Source organism: Physella acuta, unplaced genomic scaffold (genome assembly GCF_028476545.2).
Source record: "Physella acuta isolate Inbredline_101_S28 unplaced genomic scaffold, ASM2847654v3 ptg000521l, whole genome shotgun sequence".
In the NCBI taxonomy this organism is placed as follows: Eukaryota; Metazoa; Mollusca; class Gastropoda; family Physidae; genus Physella; species Physella acuta.
The window spans coordinates 552429-568531 of record NW_026732040.1 but is presented as its reverse complement, the minus strand read 5'-3'; the positions used below and the strand labels follow the sequence as shown (position 1 = coordinate 568531).

The 16103-nt window shown below is 34.5% G+C and overlaps 1 protein-coding gene across 1 annotated transcript; it reads left to right on the top strand.

The window, feature by feature from the left end:
- Positions 1–4173: 4173 nt before the first annotated feature.
- On the top strand, positions 4174–5589 carry LOC131945049 (general transcription factor II-I repeat domain-containing protein 2A-like). The gene is made up of 2 exons (XM_059306035.1): positions 4174–5076; positions 5239–5589. The coding sequence occupies exons 1-2, from the start codon at positions 4174–4176 to the stop codon at positions 5587–5589; spliced, it is 1254 nt and encodes a 417-aa protein (XP_059162018.1).
- The last annotated feature ends 10514 nt before the right edge of the window (positions 5590–16103 follow it).

Sequence of the window (16103 nt, the reverse complement as noted above, 5' to 3'; positions counted from 1 at the left end):
CTTTAAACAGCCGTGTCTGCGAGCAAGATTAGCTATATAAACAGCAGCCATTTGTAAAATAGAGTGCCCCCCCCTGAATCTCGCGCTATAAGTTTACAAAAAAAAAACTTTAACAAGATGGCTGCTATCTATATATATAATTCTCTTCTGGGAGACGTTAGAAAACAAGCTGTAAGTGCGCCTAGCAGTCCCCTCTTTTCCTCTCTAGGCATATCGCAACCACCCCCACCCCCACATGGTCTGGTGAGCTGTAGTTCACGCTATATGTTTACATCGCTATTAGGGGCAGATAATTCAGTTTAAACTATTTTATAATTAGTGGAAGTAACTAAGTGGAGGCTGCTTTCACGTGGGTGGGGGTGGGGGGGGGGGTAGGGGTTGGGGGAAAGGAGGGTTTTAGCGTTTTAACGCAAATTTTTTCAGTGGCAGCATTGGTACTGTCGAATTCACAAATTATGAATTACTGAAAAGTAGAAAATAAAACTAATAAATAGCGGCGTATGATACGCCGCTAGTTGGCTCGTGGTAAATAAACATGGTTGCATCTGTTGGAAACATCTCTAGTCTTCATTTATTACTGAAAAGTTTTAATTTAATTGTTTAAAAACAGGTACATAAATGAAACAAGCAAACATTTTTGTATTTTTCAAAACATAAATCGTCCTCAAAATATGAAATAATTATTAAAATTTAAGGAGTCACCTGTTTTTCTCAATACTAGACGTGGGCGATTTTACGTACCTAAAAAGGGGGTTAGCAACCTGCGGCTCGCTAGCCGCAAGCGGCTCTTTTGATATCAAGATGCGGCTCTCCAGCTCCTTGCACAAACACTAATAATCTTAATAAAAAAATATTTGAAATAAAGAAATGTTAGTGGCTCTTAAAAACCAGGGAAATTTTGGATATTGTAACTTTTGGCCCTTCCGCTTCAAAAGGTTGCCGACCCCTGATCTAAAATGATAGATTACCATTAATAAAGGAGTTGTCCCATTAGAATGGGAGCCAAAATTACACGTGTTATACTTTTTCAAATATGTTACAATTGTAACAGACTCTTGAATAAAACAATTTATGAAAAAATAAAACTCATGTGTCTATGTTCAGTATAAAACCATGTTTAAAAATATTTCTATACATTTAAAAACATATATATGTAGTTGTTCTCCTTAGTAAATTTTAAAAACAAATTAATTTTTATTTTTAAATAAAACTAACATATAGTTGAAATTATATACAGATAAAGATTTTTGTTAGAAGTTTATGTAGCAGTTTATAGTAAGTAGTCTCCCCTGAAATGTAAGAATATATTTTTAGCGCAATTTCCATACTGGACAATTGCGATTATTAATGCGTTCTGGATGGATGTGTGTCCGCAGCTTTAAGTCGTATCTCCTCCTCAACGAAGCAATATCGAGGACTAGTTCCAAAAGCAAATATGTTAAGCAAGTTCTGAAGATGATTGTGGGCCAAAAAAATTCCCGGAATTCTTTCCTGGATTTCCCGGAAAAGCCAAAAAAAAAACTCGAAAAAATGCAGTTTTTGGCCCATATCTCGGCAACCAGACCACTTAGCGACTTGAAACATTTACCCATCGATTCCTGCCATAATTTAGAACAATATTGCCGAAGAAAGTTTTCAAAAATATCCTAGTGAAGGGCGGTTCACTAGGGGTCAATTCAAAGAACACGGACTTGAACTCATTCTGTCCCTTCAGCCATACCCTTTCACGACACTACTGAAACCTTCTTACTGAAATATTAACCCTTAAGCAGTTTAAAAAGTATCATACACTTTAGATAAACCGCACGTCTTTTTACCTGTAAGTACATCAAAATTGTGATATTTTATAAATATCCAATGAATGCAGCTGTTTAAAACGAGGCCGTTCATGTTTACCGTTTTTTAAAACTTATTGAGCGAAAGGCCAGACGTATGTACAGTGGTTTAAACAACGGGCCCATCGACTCTATAGATATTATGACTATCGTCTAGAGTTTTTGTATTACGATACAGTACAGATCTTTAGCCTCACAAGGTGGACCCCATCACATGACATCAGTGGACGTTTAACCGGTAACTTACACCACTTCCAGTTACCGAAAATCCCCCAAAACTTGATAGAAACATGTATATAAGCTAATACTTACATACAAATATTTTGTCCACCTAACTGCTATCGGTTTGAAAAACTGATTGCTTCCTTACAAAGCAACTAAGCATTCTGTCGAAACATCATTTGCTCAGCTGAAATAATAAATATTTAAGCAATGTTTAATCTATTTAGAAAATGTTTGTCTTTCTTTTTTCCTTTTTTTTTTCAAAGCAGCGGCAAGCACAAGTTAACTTGGCTTGGACAAAATGCATTACTTCCCCTATGTTAAATATATTAATTTAAAAAAACTAACGAGGGAGACAACTTTTAACACTGGCTTGCAAGAAATATATACGTATCTAACTATAAAAATAATCAATAAACATTTACAACTAGAGTAGAAAATCATTACATCTTTTACATTTTTAATAAAACATTTATTACTTTCTTAACTTTTTACATATGTAATATAACTTAATGTTACATTATAAATTACAAACACTAGATAATTTTTTTTTAAATGCTAATCATAATCTGTGCACTTCACTCAACACTATTATATTTCTTAGATGTTAATAAACTATTTCTGGCTCCCTTGAAAAAGGGAACATAAACAATAGTTAATGTATTTTAGTGTGGACGACAGACCACCAATACAATATCCCAGGGGTCGGCAACCTGCGGCTCGCGAGCCGCATGCGGCTCTTTTGATGTCAAAGTGCGGCTCTCGAGTTCAATGCGCAAATATTAATCATTAAATTATTTCAATTTCTATACTCTTTAAAAAAATAGTATACCGCGGAAAATACTAAAACAGGATAAAAACACTCAACACAGAACAGTGAGAATAGGTGGAGGAGAGAGTATACGGTTTACGGACAGCTGATTGTCGCTTGGTATGGGTAATGTCAGACGGCAAGCTTTTTACAACACTCTGTAATGAAAGATATAATAAGAAATTTAAACAATAAAACCTCCCTATTCTTTTAGAATTATTAACTATTCCCTATTACAAAGTACTTCCTATTAAATATTGTTGATATTAACACACTTCATTCAATTGTGTATGTAATATCTGTCGTTATTGTTTTGAGGTAAATATTTTCATAGTTATGATGTACTGCATATTCTGTTTGTTTCACGCTGTTATGATAATTTTTATATTACAAACTATATGTGTTCAGCTTTTTAAATGTATTGTCTGTTTTGAATATTCATCATGTCAAATTATTTTACACGTGGAAGTTTCTAAAAGTACCCTTGTTGGACCGCTGGACAATCATTCATGTTCTTGTACCTTCGAACGTCCAAAGGTACAAGAACATTTTTTTGTTTCGTATACTTATTTATTTTGTTACAGTGACATTCAGTAAACATGTTATAGAAAGACAAAAAATACTTCTAACGATGATTTAAAAAAAAAAAACGATTCTGCCTGGAGGTACAATACTTATCCATACGCTTTAACATTTAATAAAAGTTTTTTTTTTTTTTTTTTAATTAGCAATATACAAAATTTACTATTAACTTAATGATTTATTGACGCCGTTTTAGATGCGCAATAACATTTTTAAAATCTTTATTTTAACCCCGCCACCAGTATGGCATCTGATAGAAAGAAGAGAAGAATTGAAGAAGAAAATCGAAAATTTAATTAGGATTGGACCGAGTCGTTTGCGTTCATATGCAACACAGATGGTCTGCCGACTTGTCTCATTCAGTGTTTCTTCCAGACTTTTTTCTCCGGGGGGGGGCACTTGAAATTTTCGGGGGGGGGGGGGGGGCGGTAGACTTTCTTCGGGGGGGGGGGGGCGGACACTGTTAAAAGTATATATTTTCTATATAAATTATTATATAAATTTCATTTCGTTCGGGGGGGCGGTAAAAATTTTTCGGGGGGGGGCTTCGCCCTCCCGAAGAGATGCCTGGAAGAAACTCTGGTCTCATTTGCCAATAAGAAGTCAAATTTGGAGAGACACTTCACTACAAAACATGCCCGATTCGCTGTACAATATCCAACCGGTGAGGCACGGAAAAAAGCTGTCAAAGAGCTTCAAAAACAAAAACAACAGTCCAGTTCTATGCTCAACCACTGGACGCAATCTTCAAGTAATGTCAAGCTGGCTAGCTTCGCGATATCATTACAAATTGCAAAAAGAGGGAAACCATTCACAGATGGCGAGTACATCAAAGATTGTTTCATAGTTGGAGCTGAAGAACTGTTTCGTGATTTCAAAAACAAAACCGAAATCATGAAGAAAATCAAAGATTTGCCTTTGTCTGCTAAAACAGTACAAGATAGAACTTCTAAAATGTCTTCAAATATAACACACATGCAAGTGGAAGACATTCAGTCGGCTTCTGCTATATCACTTGCTATGGATGAGTCTTGCGACATAAGAGACACGGCACAAGTTACCCTATTCGCCAGGTATATTTTGTCCCAAGGTCCTAAAGAAGAACTGCTAGGTTTACTGCCGCTCTCAGGGCAAACTCGTGGAGAAAACATAGCAGATGCTGTGCAAAACTGCCTGGAAGACTATGAAATCGATATAAACAAAATAGTTTCCATAGCAACTGATGGAGCCAGAAGTATGACAGGAATACATAAAGGTGTTACAACAATTCTTCGTCAGAAAATAAACCACGAAATTTTAACGTTTCACTGTATAATTCATCAAGAGGCGCTTTGTGCCCAAACATTTCCGACAGAAATGGTTGAGGTCATGGACTTGGTTATTAAGATCAGTAACAGCATTTTGGCTAAAGCTCTCTACCATCGCAAGTTTAAGGAGTTTCTTGAAGAATTAGAAAGCCAGTATTCTGACCTACTTATGTACAATAAAGTGCGTTGGCTTTCCAGGGGTAACGTATTGAAACGTTTTGCTTCTTGTTTGAGTGAAATAGAAACATTCTTGAATGAAAAAGGCATTGTCCATCCAGAATTAAAAGAAGACAAATGGCTGCAAAAATTTTACTTCATGGTGGATATCACAAAGAAACTAAACGAGCTAAATGTAAAACTCCAAGGGAAGGGAAACCCCGCATATGCTTTGCTTGAAGAAGTGATTTGTTTCGAAAAAAAAATAGTTCTCTTTGTAGAAGATATGGAGAGCGGCAAATTACTTTATTTCGAAAATCTTAAGCAATATCGTGATGAAAATAATGCAACTATTGACACCAAATACTTCAGCGTTACCATAAGCAAAATGAAGGATGGATTCGCTGAAAGATTTGAGCAATTCAAAACGAGCGCAAGTACACTAGCTTTCATTGTATATCCTCTCAACACAAATACAAATGAGATCAACATTGAACCATTTAAAATTGATGCTGGTTTGCTTCAAATGCAACTCCTAGATTTGAAAACCAAACATTTGTGGAGTGATAAGTTTACAGAACTCGAGAGCAAGTTGGAAGAGTTGGAGGTCCAGAAAAGCATGTTAAGCTGCACAAGTGGGCGTCTCTTAAAGAAATGCCGCGAGTTGAGACACTAATATTTGAAGCATGGAATAGTCTGCCAGAATCTTTCAGTGAGGTAAAGAAGTTGGCATTTGGAGTGCTGACGATTTTCGGGTCCACATATTCGTGCGAGCAAGCGTTCTCTTGCATGAATATAATCAAAAGTAAAGTAAGAAGCCAACTTACAAATACAAATCTGAAACTGAAAACAACAAGTTATGCAAGGCCAATGCTCCCATTGATGTAATTATTGTAAAATATTATTCTAAAATTACAGTTACATTCTTTGATTACTAATTATATTATTCTAGCACAGCTAGCTAAAATACTTTGTTTTGTATGTACTTATAAGAATAAAGATTGTTTCGCATTTAAAGCTATTTCTTTATTTTAAATAAAAAATCAAATGCATATACCTAACATTTATTAATCAAATACCATAACATTCTAATAAAAAGTATGGCGGCTCTTTAAAACCTGGAAAATTTGGAAAATTTTGACTTTTGGCTCTTCAGTCCCAAAAGGTTGCCGACCCCTGCAATATCCAGTTGTCCCCCTTGTTAACCCTCAAAACGGCGAAGGCTTGTTCTGGTTGGCCTACGGGAAAATATTATTTCCACTTCGCAACAAATATTATACTTTGAAAGAAACTAAACTTTAAACAGGACAAAACCACTCATCAGAGAACATTGAGAGTAGGTGGAGTAGAAAGTATACGGACAGCTGCTTGGGCACCAGGCCCAGCCCCACATCCGTGTTGTGGCCAGCCGCGTGGCGACTATTCCATGCTTGCCACTGCCAAGTGCCGACTTTGTCGAATAGCGTTAAATGTGAATGTCATTTTATTCAGAATGCATGTCCGTATCGGTTAGTAATCTTTAATTTGACGTGCGTGTAGTAGTTTTTAAGTGATTAGTTACTATTGTTGAACCGGGTACTGGACGGTGGGGTACGAGTTTACCTTCCGTTCAGTGGGGTGGAAGATAAGCCTGTTGAGATCCAAAGGATAGAAAAGACCAATACACGGTAATCAAACGAATATGCAAGCCACTTTGTCCTAGTTTGCCGTGTCAAGGCCTGCCTGGCTAATGGGAGACACCCATTGAGCAGGTGATGTACGTAAAGAAAGAAAAAGTTAACTGCTTCTAAAGTGGATTGGGATAGTCCTATGTTTTTATTTTTTTGATTCTCGAAAGAAGTGTATGTTATATTTAAAGCTATTTATTTGAAATAGCATATCAAATTTATTTACCTAATCCTAATCGAATAATAAAATATTGGTATAAAAAAAATGTGTGTGGCTCTTTATAACTGGGAAATTTTGAAAATTGTAACTTTTGGCTCTTCCGTCTCAAAAGATTGCCGACCCCTGAACTACACTAACCAAAATTTAAATTCACTTATGTCCCTTTAAGTAAGGGATCCAGAAATAGTTCTAACACAGGAAAAAAGAATATTGTAAATATATCTTAACAATACTTAAATAATGATTTATAAAATAAAGATAATGTGTCTATTGTCTTCGTGTAAATAAGATACAACTTGCATTTTCTTTGCATTTAAACTAAAACTAGTTCACATTTTCTGATTAAAGTACCATTGCATACGTTAAATAAAAATTAAAAAAAAACTCCAATAATTATGGTGTATTTTTTTTCGATTCGTATTTGTTTCCTTTATTTGGTATAGTTATTGCCCTTGCTTGTGACCATTTTACTACAGGAGGGTGATAATAAATTCGACATTGGCCAGCGCATTTTTTTTAGAATTAAACTATTTACATAAAGCCTTAATGTCTACCTATGTAGCTCATTTGACAATTCAACGACTATGAGGACAGCGGTGATGTGTTCGTTGATACGTTTAGAGTATGACAATAGTAGTTATAGCAATTTGAGAATGTCTTTATTATGATTATAATGATCACAAAATAGTTAAATGCATTTCGTAAATAATGACGATCCATTTACATAAGTAAGCTCGTATATTGTTAGATAATATTGTGTTAGTCAGACGTTTGCAATTTTATAAGCGTCGAAGAAGAAATACACTGTACTTGTGTCCCTACAGTCCAAGGGAAACAACAGCGGATATACTACGTAATTCAAGAAAATAGCGTTTCTTTCCCTTACTGATGAAAACCAGAATAAATGAGCACCTTAATAATATCCATCCAATCACAAAATTCTTAGCAAATGTGCCTATAACTTAGCTTGATATATATATATATATATATATATATATATATATATATATATATATATATATATATATATATATATATATATATATATAAATAAATAAATATAAATAAATAAATAAATAAATAAATATATATATATATATATATATATATATATATATATATATATATATATATATATATATATATATATATAATTATGTTATTTTTTTGTATGGCACTCAGCATTCACCGGTTCCTCTATTTAAATATGATTCCATCGAAATCTACAACATTCTTCATGTGTCAAACTATTAGCACAGCAATACATTACCTGCAGACTTCGGACAATGATAATATACGCTATAAAAATAAAAATACGAGGCATAATAAAATGTGGACAAAATAATATAAGACATCCGTGTTAGGCTCGAAGACAGAGTTGTTACTTTAGGGGACTATACACAACGTGGGTTAAAATACACTACCGTTGCGTATTTTGATTTCGATACTAAAATTAAATTTTTTGAAGAATAATATTTAGGTTTGGAAAACTGTTAGTTACTTTAATTACTCACAGTGTTTCAGTGTATACATTTTCTTGCCGTTGATATATTTTTATCTTTTGCTAAAAAATTATTATTTTTTTTTTGCTTGAAGAGATAAACCTGTAACATTTCGCTTTTTTTTTTTAACTTTAAGGGTTTAATAAGCAAGTCGTAATAATATTATTTTAGGCGATTGGTAAAATCTTTCTTCCCCCCCCCCCCATCACCCCCCCCCCCCCCCCCCCCCCCCCCCCCCCGCCCGTCGAAGTTGCAATTGCCACATAGGGAAAAATGTCTGAAAGAACTCTGATTAAAGTAGATTCGCATCCACACCATTAGCATATTTGCTAAGTTTTTCTTTCAATACTTAATTAATGAGATAGCTTTACACCACATAACTATTCCACATGTCTATAAATTTAAATTCACTTGTGTCCCTTTTGTCAGGGATCCAGAAATAGGTAAAGGTCCTTTTGAAATGGTCATGATTAAATGTATTTTAATAATACATAAACAACTATTCTAAAAATAAAACTATAGTGTCTCTAATCATATTGAAAATTCGTCCAACTTGTATTTTTGTATAATATAAAGTAGTAAAAATTTCCTGACTAATTTTTTTCAGTTTTATACATTTGAGGAACAAGCTTAAATAACTATGTTTTAATAATAATTATTTTTTTTTATATTAATTTTTTTTTTAAATAATTTCTTTTAGATAATTCCCTTGCATGTAAATCTACACAAGAATGTGTTAAGCCGGGCCTTTTTCAAAATTAAACTATACATAATATGCCCTACTCAGAGACGTCGCAAGGCGGGGCGGATGCGATCCACCCATTCCGCCTTCCAAGCGTGTAACACTACAATGTCTGGTAATATTCAATTTGACAATATGATGCTTGTTTGTGAACTTTATTTAATTAAAAATTTTGCACGAAAATTTGGGAAAAGTAAAACAAAACATTTTTATATAAATCACAATGTCCTACAGTAATATCCAGTTTTTCAACCTTTATCTTATATATCGTTTTCACTCAAAGTAACCATTTCCTTATTATTTTTTTTAAGTTAAATGCTCTTTAAGTAAGAAAAAACGATGCATAACTGCAAGAAAATCCCTTTATTAAATATAGATCTCTTACAGAAGAACACAATTTTATAATGCAAGGGAAATAACTTAACAAAATAGCTCAAACAAATACGAATTGAACAACTCATAACAAAATGCGCCATGTCTATTACTGTTTTACTTATATAATGTATGCAATTATTCAAAAGGCAAAAAATGTGTTCTAGTTTTGGTAAAAAATAAAATACAACTTGTACCATATTTTTCACATATAATTCATAAACATTAGCTTTATTTTATTAATATTTATTTAAGTAGTGTTAAAATTTGCAACACGCTTAACGTTTATGTCATTTCTTTATTTCTGTACAAATAAAAAAAAAAAAATAAATAAAAAATAAACGGCATCGTTAGCTTTGTTTTGGAAAACATACCGCTAAACATTATATTTGTTTTATTAAGCATGATCAAAAATATTTAAATAATTGAGTACACTTGGTTATTGTATCGACTTCAGCATTTTTCTGACATTATCTTAAAGAAGAGGTCTGTCTCGTGTCTTTCTTCTTTATGAATTTTACAACAGCCTATTTGCGGTAATGAACAAGAAACTAAGTTTGACAGTAACCTTTAATGAGTCAAAAGAGTCTGGCTTTGCATTAGTGCCCAATGTGTGTGTGTGTGTGTGTGAGTGTGTGTGTGTGTGTGTGTGTGTGTGTGTGTGTGTGTGTGTGTGTGTGTGTGTGTTTAAACAGGATGACTTCCGTACGTGCCACCGTGACATACATGTCTGTTAGATCAAATTCTCATTAGAACGAGACATCAAAAAAAAAAAAAAATTGCAGCGAAACGAATTAACAGCTGTGAATACAAATCTAAAAAGTGCAAAAACACAATACAAAATTTTATTTTTATTTATTTGTTTTAAATGTATAGCATTTAAGGTACTTCGGTATAGACAACAAATATGTTGTTGGACAATCGGTAATGGAAGGAAAGTACAGTTTTGTGTTATCAAACTCCAGTTGTTTGATTAGACTGTAGTGCAAGCCTATTTCCTTCCCCTTCATAAAACAAACTACAAGATAAAAAAATTAAAATAGATGAATGAACCGCATACAGCATGCGATATGTGGGTTGTTTTTCGAACATTTTTAATACTTTTGTTGAGTATTAATTATTTTAATCATTTCATTTACTAGAAAGTAGACAAATGAAACTTTTATTCACATTGTTCTCCACAGATTGAAGCTATGACGCAACATCACTTTTTCTATTGATTTTAAATTTTAATTTTTGACCTCTTGAAAAGGGTACAACAACTGTTGATAAATTAGCAAATATTATCTGGGAAGGTTTATTGTCGGCTGATGGTAATAAATTCGGTGTGCGATAAAGCTCAATGATGTTAATCCTAAAAAAAAATCCGAGATAACGCTCTGTAGCTTGAGACAACACTCATATGATGGAGAAAACTCAAAAACTCAAACAACTGATGGTAGCACGTCAACAGAATGTAATGGCCATGGTGTCAGTATAGAACAGTGTTTTATTCAGGCAACACTCCGGGTAATGATGGAATCTATGTTTACAAAATTAATACCTATATAGTAATCGAACAATGAAGGAAATTGAAACAAGTTTATGATATAGAGGTGGGTATTTTATTTATTTTTATTATTTAATCGTTGTTTTATTATTTCTATTGTTAACTATGTAAAAATGAAAAACACATTTTTATTATTTAATCGTTGTTTTATTATTTCTATTGTTAACTATGTAAAAATGAAAAACACATTTTAAAACACAAAGGTCATTATTTATAGCTGCAAGTACACTTTTAATATATTTTTTTCTCAGACTGATCTTTATTCTTCTTAACAATAAATCATCATATATTTCCGGTAAGAAGAAATTGTTATAAAAATTGTTTTTATTATTACAAAGAACACAAACAATATGATAAGAGGCAGAAAATTGATGTAACAAAAGTGATGCAGTTTTTTCAATTATTGCGTTCTTGTGCGAACATTTTGATAGCTGTATGTGGCGTTGTCTTTGAAATGAATAGAGCGCTTTATGTACCATCATACAACTTTCTAACGCTAACACAGTGGACACAGGCGACACTTGAACAAAAACATATTAGTGGAAATAATATTTTCTATAGGCCAACCAGAACAAGCCTTCGCCATTTTAAAGGTTAACAAAGGGGACAACTGGACATACGATTGTTGTCCTGTCGTCCACACAACTTGGTGGTTGACATAGAGGGTGATACACACACCCTCCTCACCCAGCTCAATGGTTGACATAGAGGGTGATACACACACACCCTCCTCACTCAGCTCAATGGTTGACATAGAGGGTGATACACACACCCTCCTCACCCAGCTCAATGGTTGACATAGAGGGTGATACACACACCCTCCTCACTTAACTCAATGGTTGACATAGAGGGTGATACACACACCCTCCTCACCCAGCTCAATGGTTGACATAGAGGGTGATACACACACCCTCCTCACTTAACTCAATGGTTGACATAGAGGGTGATACACACACCCTCCTCACCCAGCTCAATGGTTGACATAGAGGGTGATACACACACACACTCCTCACCCTCCTCAATGGTTGACATAGAGGGTGATACACACACCCTCCTCACCCAGCTCAATGGTTGACATAGAGGGTGATACACACAATCTCCTCAATGGTTGACATAGAGGGTGATACACACACCCTCCTCACCCAGCTCAATGGTTGACATAGAGGGTGATACACACACCCTCCTCACCCAGCTCAATGGTTGACATAGAGGGTGATACACACACCATCCTCACCCAGATCAATGGTTGACATAGAGGGTGATACACACACCCTCCTCAATGGTTGACATAGAGGGTGATACACACACCATCCTCATCCAGCTCAATGGTTGACATAGAGGGTGATACACACACCCTCCTCACCCAGCTCAATGTTTGACATAGAGGGTGATACACACACCCTCCTCACTTAACTCAGTGGTTGACATAGAGGGTGATACACACACCCTCCTCACCCAGCTCAATGGTTGACATAGAGGGTGATATACACACCCTCCTCACCCAGCTCAATGGTTGACATAGAGGGTGATACACACACCCTCCTCACCCAGCTCAATGGTTGACATAGAGGGTGATACACACACCCTCCTCAATGGTTGAAATAGAGGGTGATTCATACACCCTCCTCACCCAGCTCAATGGTTGACATAGAGGGTGATACACACACCCTCCTGAATGGTTGACATAGAGGGTGATACACACACCCTCCTCACCCAGCTCAATGGTTGACATAGAGGGTGATACACACACCCTCCTCACCCAGCTCAATGGTTGACATAGAAGGTGATACACACACCCTCCTCACCCAGCTCAGAGGTTGACATAGAGGGTGATACACTCACCCTCATCAATGGTTGACATAGAGGGTGATACACACACCCTCCTCACTTAACTCAATGGTTGACATAGAGGGTGATACACACACCCTCCTCACCCAGCTCAATCGAAGGTGGACAGGTTGTTCCCTATGTTATATAAGCAAACACGGTCATGTTGCCTGTAGAAATGTGTTCATATGTGATAGTGACAATACAGTAAGAGATTAAGATAGCAACTAAAGCGAGGTCTTAGAGCAGGTAGAGTCAGGTTAATTATTTAAGAACCAACCAAAAAAAAAATCATTAAACGGAATTTATATTTTTAATTTTCCCTTTCAAAAGGGAGCCAGAAATAACCTTGATAAGTAATTCTCTCATGATCTAGCGACGAGCAAGTTTATAGTTATAGTGTAACTTTTGAAATAAAGCTAGTGCTTCTTACAATATAATTTAACCTATATTTTTTAATAGGTATGCACAAGTTTTAAAGTTCAAACATAAATCAATAACAACATTTTAAACGTCTAAATATTATTATTTAAGAAAGATATTTGTATAGAGTATTTAATTAATTACTTATTTAGTAGTTATGGTAAAAAACTGACATAAGTTTTCTCCCTTACTGGTTCTTTCTTCATATTTACAATGGGCGGAGTAACACTTTGAGGCCAAACCTACTTGTATTATCCGCTGATAAAAAAAAAAGATGAACATTTTACAAACAATGAAACATTTTTTAAAAATATTATCGATCTCAAAAGTTTGTTTAGATTGAATGCATAGGCGTCTTGAAATTAAACAATTATTTTTTTTTAAACTGAACAAATGTTGCGTAGAGGGTTTGTAAGTAAGCAATCAGTTTTTCAATAAGAAGGCAGTTAGGTGGACGAATTGTTTTTGTTTGATGTGGGTAATGTAGTAGAGCTGTCTCTTTGATCTTAGCTGTTGAAGGGATAATTTAATCAGCTCTGTGATGATCCGTCTTTACGTTGACGTTGTCTAGCATAATTCAGGTACCCAACAGACAGAGCTGAGTAGACTCCGACCTACCGAGTCATACACGGAATCCGAACTCGAGATTTTTCTGTTATCAGTTACAATCTAGAGTTTAAAAACAAAATTATAATTAAATTATTGCCCCTGCAAATGAAAACAAGACTTCAACTTATAAAACCAAACTCTTTATGTATGAATGTATTTATTTGCCGATTTATTATTATATTTATGTCTGTATTTATGATAAAACAAAAACTTATTTGGATAAATTGTATTAGACTATTAAATATGTATTACTGTAAACTCTTATAACAAGTAAAAGGCAATTTAAACCCTTTTCCCACATCCTTTCCATTTTACAAAATAATAAACCTACGTATCAAAAACCTCCATCCCCACACTGATATAAATCATCTCTTTCAATGATACCATCATGGAGGGAAAAAAAACATCGTGAACGATAAAAGGGAAATAACTGCTTAAATATTCCACCGTCCCATCATTACATCGGTTATATCCCCTTATCAAACGAGTATCTAAAATTCGAATCATTTCTTGTTTACAAAAAGATACAGAACCTGGAAAAAGATCGACCCCAGCTCCAAACTACTTAAACTAGATTTCTGGTCTGATGGTTACTAACATTGTACTTATAATATCATCAAACATATTTCAACACATTGTATTAAACTGTCAAATTATGCATTACTGAAATCCTTTTTACAAGTGGAAAATAAACCCCGTGGTAATATCTAGCTTTATAGACTGCAATCTTTATAAATATACATGTATTCACCCTTTTACTCCTTTCATGATCTTGATGTTTATTTCTCTTTTATTATTATAACTTACTTTTTTGCCCTACACATTAGATCAGACATTGTTAAACTAGTTTCTTTTCCTTGTGTGTAAATAGAATACTAGTTGGTAAACATGTGGATGGTCTATGCTGTGGTGGTCATAGGTGCAACTAAAAGATGCGTGTTTGATTGGGGATTGTGACCAGCTCGGTCATAGAGTACCTTGAGTGCAGCACTGACAGAGAACAGTGTCAGTAGAACCTGAGATACGGAGTGATACAGTGTGTGGACTAGTGATATTGGTGGTCTGTTGATTTTCATGTTATTTTTGGAACTGATTATTCATCAAGAAATAAAGTGTTGTAATCTCGAACCTGCAGTCAGAGTGTGATTCTTTAGACAAATCGGATGTGTCAATGCTAAATGAGGTGTCCACGGCCTAGCGTCAGAATTCCTAAGTCGTGGACAAATACCTACACGACAGGTGGTAAGACATCTCTGTCGCATCTAGGTGCTGCGAGAAGGGGTACAACACAACCTATCAAGGTACGTCACACGTCTGTCACATTTGGCGTCGTCGGCAGGATGGAAACAAGAAACACACACAAACAACTACGAATCATAAACCATCTCACCCTCGGTTACACATGTAAACACATTGGTACAATGCGGGCGCCGGGATACAATATTCAATATTTTACCTCCCTTTAATATTTTGTTTGCTATTACAGGGGAGACTATCAGCTTACAATTTGCTATTTTTACAAAATAAACTTGTAAAAAAAGTAACAAAGTATACCATTTGTTGCTCTCTTCTTACAAAACATTATTTTTATCAAGTTTGTTTTAATCGACATTATGTGTAATTTATTTATTTTCAAATAGCTATTAACTTTATCTTAATTTAATTCCAATAATAAGAACTTTACTATTATTTTGTTTTAAGTAGTTATATATTTTTCAATAGCAACATGTTAAGCCAGTTATGTAAGTGAAATTTATTAAAAACATTTTGGATTCCTTAACGGGACACCATCTGTAAAGACCGAAAAATACACAACAACATAGGAACCCACTATCGAACTTCTCACAAAAATGCAACCATCATACAGTGCATCCCATGCGAAATATACCTCACCGAAGAAGGCATGAAGGCGCACATGGCACATCATCACCCTATGTCTTAACTAGAAACAATTTTAGACGTTTTGTTCAGTATTAAATTTGAACATGCTTAATCTAAGAATTTTTGAAATACAACAAATATTAGACGTTTTGTATATCATTGTTAAACGTTTTGTATTAGTCACAATTGAACTGATATTTTATGCATTAATGTTATACTATGTATTACATTATGTTTTAAAACATGCAACCTATCCATACAATGGAAGGAATTATATTAAAAAAAAAAAAATTAACGGGACAAATTAAAATTGTAAAACAAAGATGTGGGAGGACTGCAATACAAGCAGATATACATACAGATGTTTAAAAAGGAAGAATGTTTGATCTGTTGTGTCT

Excerpts from the sequence above, each read along its gene's own strand:
- LOC131945049 (XM_059306035.1), top strand. The coding sequence starts at position 4,174 with ATGCTCAACCACTGGACGCAATCTTCAAGTAATGTCAAGCTGGCTAGC. Across the intron at positions 5,077-5,238 it reads TGCAAAAATTTTACTTCATG|CAATATCGTGATGAAAATAA; the intron begins GTGGATATCACA and ends GAAAATCTTAAG.